General features: G+C 44.0%; 1 protein-coding gene across 1 annotated transcript; it reads left to right on the top strand.

The window, feature by feature from the left end:
• The first annotated feature begins 4,073 nt into the window (after positions 1 to 4,073).
• LOC147975754 (silicon efflux transporter LSI3-like) lies at positions 4,074 to 4,709 on the top strand. Its single transcript, XM_087519670.1, has 2 exons — positions 4,074 to 4,202; positions 4,605 to 4,709. Exons 1-2 carry the CDS (start codon positions 4,074 to 4,076, stop codon positions 4,707 to 4,709), a joined length of 234 nt encoding a protein of 77 aa, XP_087375796.1.
• The last annotated feature ends 3,093 nt before the right edge of the window (positions 4,710 to 7,802 follow it).

Below are 7,802 nucleotides of genomic sequence, written 5' to 3'. Positions count from 1 at the left end.
TATAAAAATGATTTGGTCCAATTTTGCAAAAATTATTTGGTAGTTCCTTCACAAAAAACCTCCTTTCGGGCACTCGAAAAATGGAAAATGGTTTTTTCGTCCAACGAAAATGAAAACTTCCTTAGGAAACATTGTTTGCCATTCCAATATGCACCCTTGTGCACAATATGAGATCATTTGAACAAACTATGCCATGAATGTGGCCATAAGATTGATCATCTGGCTTGAAAGCCATTGATCTCCACACGTGATAGCTCATTTCTGAGAACACTTTTTTAAAATAATTGCCGTATTACAAGTTTGTTACTTTTCCTGGGAACTTGGCCACATATAATGACACAATGTGAAGGTTTCCCAATTTTTTGATTTTTTTTGAATTTTTTATGCCCGTTTCAAAATGCGGTCAAAACGGTGGGAATGACCGTTCCTAGCTAGTGGTTGAATCTTGGATTTTTTTGGTGTTTCTCTGATTAAATACGTACTTATGTACCTAGAAATGATTTTTGTAAAAAATAAATAGCAAACTATGATGCAGCTGCAGTTCAAATTTGACCCGCTTCCTACTGAATTGGTGGAAATTTGTCTTTTTCACGAGAGGTGGATCAAAACTTTGTACACCCAACCATTTTGTCAATTGTGCATTAAATATGGCCTAGTATTTTAGAAAAATGATTTGGTCCAATTTTGCAACAATTATTTGGGAGGTCCTTCACAAAAAAACCTCCTTTTGGGCACTCAAAAAATGGAAAATGGTTTTTTCGTCCAAAGAAAATGAAAACTTCCTTAGGAAACATTGTTTGACATTCCAATATGCACCCTTGTGCACCATATGAGATCATTTGAGCAAACTATGCCATGAATGTGGCCATAAGATTGATCATTTGGCTTGAAAGCCATTGATCTCCACACGTGATAGCTCGTTTCTGAGAACACTTTTTTAAAATAACTGCTGTATTACAAGTTTGTTATTTTCCTGGGAACTTGGCCACATATAATGACAAAATGCGAAGGTTTCCCAATTTTTTGATTTTTTTGATTTTTTTATGTCCGTTTCAAAATGCGGTCAAAACGACAGGAATGACCGTTCCTAGCTAGTGGTTGAATCTTGGAATTTTTTTGGTGTTTCTCTGATTAAATAGATACTTATGTACCTAGAAATGATTTTTGGAAAAAATAAATAGCAAACTATGAGGCACCTGCAGTTCAAATTTGACCCGCTTCCAACTAAATCGACGGAAATTTGTCTTTTTCACGAGAGTTGGATCATAACTTTTTACACCCAACCATTTTGTCAATTGTGCATTAAATATGTCCTAGTATTTTAGAAAAATGATTTGGTACAATTTTGCAACAATTATTTTGGAGGTCCTTCATAAAAAACCTCCTTTTGGGCACTCGAAAAATTGAAAATGGTTTTTTCGTCCAAAGAAAATGCATACAAGTTGGTTATCATCCATAAAATGTGGTATAACTTGAGTGAAAATTTTAGTGGTTCCATTTTGCAAAATATTTTTGGTAGTTGTTTCATAAACCCCTTTGTTTTTAGCACTTAGAGACTATATTTTAAATATTGTTGATAGTCTCCAACCAATAAGGACGTCTCCCCTGGATCACCCTACCGTAGACGATCTAAACCGTCCGATCGTCCCGGATCCAACGGCAGACTTGACCCCCTCACCATCTCACCCAACTAACCCTAACACAACCCGCACCACTCGTCCTCTCGCTCCCCTCTCTCCCTTACACACCCACAGCCGCCACCCTCTCCCTCCCTCAGATCTCGATCTCGATCTACGGCCCGAACCAACCCACCTCACCGCCGTCCCCGGCCGCCGCGCCCTTCCATGACGACCCCTTCCTCAGCTTCACCAACGGCCGGGCCCCGTGGAGCTGCCCACAAACTGCTCCCCTTCCCCAACCCCCGATTCCTCTCCAATCTCCGCCGCCGCCGTCGATCCCCACCCTCATCGGCGACCTCGTCTCCCCGTGCTCCCCATCCCCACCCCCGCCGTTGACCGACCTCCCTCCTCATCTCGTCCATTCACCCATGGAAACCCCCTCTTCCACGGATCCACCCACCCACCCACGCCCACCCATGAATGGATGGATGGGGCGCACCAGTTCTGGCGATGGCGGCGCCGGATCCGCACCCACCTGTGCGATGGAGGTCAGCCGCATCGGGATCCACCTGCGCGATGGAGGCCGGCCGGATCGGTGTGGCACGGCACAGCACACCACACTGGAGCTTGCTGCTGCGGTGGTCGTCGACAATGGCGCATCTTCGGCGGGACCTAGACGGGTTTTGCCCGAGCACACCGAGCGCCAGGACCAGCCGCCAGAGGCCCTTTCTCCTCTTCGTTTCCACCACGAGCCAGTTCTCGTACCCCTTCTCCGGCAGACATCGACGTGAGCCTGTTCTCCACTTCCTCCGTTACCACCCTCTGCATCTCACATGTTACCAACACTAGTTTATTTTCAGAAATTTCGTTAGGTCTGTCCCTGGGTTAACTAGTGAGGGCTTGGCAGTTTGAGATAGATGCGCTATTGATTGTGTTGTTATCTGGCACATGAATGCCATTTATTCTTGATTGTGTTCAACGATCCTGCTCTTGTGCAAAATTTCATCTCAGATGGTGCTATTGTAGTGCAGACATGAACACCAATGTTCAGAGATCCTTTCATTGATTTTCTTGTGCACCCAAATTGTTTTGTAAATCTTGCTTAATACTCATGGCCCCTTTTGAAATCCTGCAAGAGTTGGTTCAGAGTTGATTGGTAGCTGTATAAAGAATAGAAAATTGATGTCATTACTTGCTTTTTTTTGTTAATTCCTTTATTTTGTGAATTGCAGCGACTAGTTTGTGTGCCATTTTGTGAAGATGTTGAGATTTTTTGAAGGTTCAGATGGGTCCGCTGTTGCTGCTGCTTCTCACTAGCATGTGCATAGGTGGCTTTGGCTTATCGATTGCAAGTTTTAGGGGATTTCAGACTCTGACTAAAACTTGCAGCTAATTAACTAACTGATGCATCTCCTTGGCAATTGGCATGCTGCGCATTAGCTTCTTCAGTTACGATGCCACGCTACTAGAGCTTCTGCTCGTCTTGTTTATCTCGTGCCGCATTCCGGAGTTAAATGTACCTTGTGTGCGTCTCCGTTGGAACTGCTCGTGACTTGACAATTCTGCGTTATGGGCCGTTGAATTAGTTTCCTATCTAGTTCAATGTAGATTCTGATTCTAGCTCCTAGACTTGTGTTCAAGTGTCTTTCATTTAACAGATGCGCTCGACTTGGATGGTGGCTGCCAAGGCCAACTCCAGTGAGGACGTCGTCCCGGAGTTTGTCGGGGACCTCATCCCATTTGACAAGGCGCGTGCCACTATGAGGGCGTCCCCGTGGATGGCAGGAGGTAATGTATCCTATTACCTTGTTCGTCTCTGATCGATTTGTCTCCTCTCTGTGTAGATGAATGTTGAACTGAAAGCTTGATTTGGTCAGGTGGAGGGTGGCTTTGTGCAGGATGGGGAGGTGGGAGAAGAAGAACTCTGAAGGTAAACAATCTAACACTGCTGCTCACAATCTGAGGCTTGTTTATTTCTGCACTGAACTGAAGCATGTGTTTATAAGTGTAGCTTGTGTTATACTCTTTACTGAACACTCTATGCCACGATCCCATGAGTAACAAGTTTGATTCTTAATCCTATTTGTAATTACACTTTGACTGTACTGAAGCTTGTATCTGATTGTAGGCATATGGTACTGAACTATAGTACTGAACTGCACTATAGTAACAAGAGTAGCTTGTTTTAATGCTTGTTGCTGCTGCAAAACTACCTTTGAATTGAATTGAATTGATTGGTTCAATTTCGTATATTCTTCACCCAGCCTTCTATCATGCTTGTAACTAGTGCTCTTCTCATGTTGTTAGACAGGATTTTCACTTCCTGCCATCCCAGCCTTCTATCATGCTTACAAGATTTTTCTTTGCACGGCAGTAGCACCAGTACCTTGCTGCTGTTGGGAACGGAAGGGAGCTGTTCCATGCACTGAATCTGGGGAGAAAATCACCTTCGGCATGTACACCATCACCTTGGGCATGCTTGTGGCGCTGCTGCTCGGCCTCAACATGTCCTGGAGTGCCATTAGCGTCGCCCTCATGCTCATCTTCCTCGACTTCAAGGATGCTCGCCCCTCCCTCGAGAAGGTAATTGTCTGTCCATCCATCTGTAGTTAAATAAGTTGTGCCCCATTGATGTCCTACTACTGTTAATTGTTATTACCATGGTGCTGATGCTATTCAGAATATGATATGTGCCTTAATTCTAAGTTCTGGTCTCTCTTAAGAGACACTTCTAGCTTTTCTGACTCAAAGTTGTTAACTTGGTACTGCATGAGTTTTACTACTGCTAACACAGAGAGTATTTACTACTGCCAACACAGAGATTTTGTATGCATGCTACCTGATGAGTGCTTTCTTTGTAATATTTCACCTTCGTATGCATAGGTTTATTTGGTTTGAATATTGCATGACATGAAATAGATATTTATAGTGTTTTTCTCAACTTGTTTTCACTGTCACTTGATATATACTTGCTTGAACTTGAAGTTGTGGGTTAATGTTGGTGGTTTTGTTCTACTTGGATGCATTGGTACCCATCATCGAGCGAACAGATGCAACAGCGGCAAGAAGCTCATGGCTGTGTGCATCTAAAGCACACCATGGACACCATCCACTTCCTCATCAATGCTAACTCAATCCAGATCATCGTCGACACTATCATCCACATGTATCTTCCTTGGTTCCCTTTATTCTCCCCTGCCTTTGTGATGTTAGTATGCGTGTGCTGACGAGTATTGTTAGATCTTCCCAGTTGAATGTATGGTCGTGATAGTAGAATGGTATTTTGTTTCAGGCGCAATGTGTTGTAGTGCAGGTTTTTGCACAACCTGCATATGTGCCATGCATATTCATATCGTGTCTCTATTTCTTATATGAACTACTATCTCATTTTAACTAGCTCGACAACAAAAAGCATGGTACTAGCTGAATTTGTGTTATCATTCTAAATACATGTGCTTTTCTTGAATGGTCTGTTCGTAATATATTTGCCCCAGTTTTTCTCATTCTTCTCTGATTCATGTAACATGATGACAGATGAAGCCATGTTGCTGTTTTGTTTGGTCTCAGCCCTGACTATCGCCGTCGAGCGAGTCCGCGTGTTATTCATCTGACTATGGTTCCAGCCCTGACTATTGAAGTTTTTGTCCTGTTGAAGTTGCATAGAAATATGAGAGAGTCCAGCGAGTCCAGGAGCTTGTGAAGTAGTACTATATTACACTTGTAGAGCTTGTAAAGTATTGTATTATACATGGCCCTTTGTAATGGCACGAATAGAGCTTGTATTATGTGATCTGGTTGCTCTTGTTTAAGTATTGTGTGTGTTTTTGTCTCTGCCAATCTAAATACTGCTTGAAATATGAAGAATATGAGTTTGATAGATGGGACCCACTTACCTGACAAATGGAAACCTGTTACCAGAACCTAACAATTGGGACACATCTGACTAGTGGACCCACTTATCTGACTAGTAGACCCTTCTTTTGGGAAAAAAAAGAAAAACTAAATTCGTTTAGACAAAAAGGCCACAACCCAACAATAAAAAAGGCCGCAATGTTGGGCTTGGCCCATGAAGCTGATCAAAAATTGATAGAAAAAATACATTAAAAAGGCCGAATTGTTGGGCTAGGCCCATGTAGAAAATCAAATTGGACCGGGCTGAATCTTGTGCCACGTCAGATTGCCACGCTGGATGCCTACGTGGCCTGGGGAGGTTGCAAGTGACCAAAACGCCATAGTAGATGTATTTGTTGGGTTTCGTAGTAATTTCAAAAAATTTCCTACGCACACGCAAGATCATGTGACGCATAGCAACGAGGGGGAGAGTGTTTTCTACGTATTCAACGCAGACCGACTGCGGAAGCACTGACACGACGTAGAGGAAGTAGTCGTACGTCTTCACGATCCAACCGATCAAGCACCAAAACTACGGCACCTCCGAGTTCGAGCACACGTTCAGCTCGATGACGATCCCCAGACTCCGATCCAGCAAAGTGTCGGGGAAGAGTTCCTTCAGCACGACGGCGTGGTGACGATCTTGATGTACTACAGCAGCTAGGCTTCGCCTAAACTCCACTACAGTATTATCGAGGAATATGGTGGCAGGGGGCACTGCACACGGCTAAGGAATAGATCACGTGGATCAACTTGTGTGTTTCTGGGGTGCCTCTGCCTCAGTATATAATGGAGCCAAGGGGGAGGGGGGCACCGGCCTAGGAGGAGGGCGCAGGAGGAGTCCTACTCCTTCCGGGAGTAGGACTCCCCCCCAATCCTAGTTGGACTAGGATTCCCCGAGGGGGAAAGAGGGAGAGGGGGGCCGGCCACCTTCTCCTAGTCCTAATAGGACTAGGGGAGGGGGAGGTGCGCAGCCACCTTGGGCTGCCCCTTTCTCCTTTCCACTAAAGCCCATTAAGGCCCATATGGCTCCCGAGGGGTTCCGGTAACCTCCCGGTACTCCGGTAAAATCCCGATTTCACCCGGAACACTTCCAATATCCAAACATAGGCTTCCAATATATCAATCTTTACGTCTCGACCATTTCGAGACTCCTCGTCATGTCCATGATCACATCCGGGACTCCGAACAACCTTCGGTACATCAAAATGCATAAACTCATAATATAACTGTCATCGTAACCTTAAGCGTGCGGACCCTACGGGTTCGAGAACAATGTAGACATGACCGAGACACGTCTCCGGTCAATAACCAATAGCGGGACCTGGATGCCCATATTGGCTCCTACATATTCTACGAAGATCTTTATCGGTCAGACCGCATAACAACATACGTTGTTCCCTTTGTCGTCGGTATGTTACTTGCCCGAGATCCGATCGTCGGTATCCAATACCTAGTTCAATCTCGTTACCGGCAAGTCTCTTTACTCGTTCCGTAATACATCATCTCACAACTAACATCTTAGTTACAATGCTTGCAAGGCTTATGTGATGTGTATTACCGAGAGGGCCCCAGAGATACCTCTCCGACAATCGGAGTGACAAAACCTAATCTCGAAATACGCCAACCCAACATGTACCATTGGAGACACCTGTAGTACTCCTTTATAATCACCCAGTTACCTTGTGACGTTTGGTAGTACCCAAAGTGTTCCTCCGGTAAACGGGAGTTGCATAATCTCATAGTTATAGGAACATGTATAAGTCATGAAGAAAGCAATAGCAACATACTAAACGATCGGGTGCTAAGCTAATGGAATGGGTCATGTCAATCAGATCATTCAACTAATGATGTGACCTCGTTAATCAAATAACAACTCATTGTTCATGGTTAGGAAACATAACCATATTTGATTAACGAGCTAGTCAAGTAGAGGCATACTAGTGACACTTTGTTTGTCTATGTATTCACACATGTATTTTGTTTCCGGTTAATACAATTCTAGCATGAATAATAAACATTTATCATGATTATAAGGAAATAAATAATAACTTTATTATTGCCTCTAGGGCATATTTCCTTCAGTCTCCCACTTGCACTAGAGTCAATAATCTAGATTACACTGTAATGATTCTAACACCCATGGAGCCTTGGTGCTGATCATGTTTTGCTCGTGGAAGAGGCTTAGTCAACGGGTCTGCAACATTCAGATCCGTATGTATCTTGAAAATCTCTATGTCTCCCACCTGGACTAGATCCCGGATGGAATTGAAGCGTCTCTTGATGTGTTTG

Source organism: Triticum urartu, chromosome 4A, assembly GCF_056163025.1.
Source record: "Triticum urartu cultivar PI428250 chromosome 4A, HENAU_Tu73, whole genome shotgun sequence".
NCBI classification, from domain to species: Eukaryota; Viridiplantae; Streptophyta; class Magnoliopsida; order Poales; family Poaceae; genus Triticum; species Triticum urartu.
This window is presented reverse-complemented; position numbering and strand designations above follow the sequence as displayed.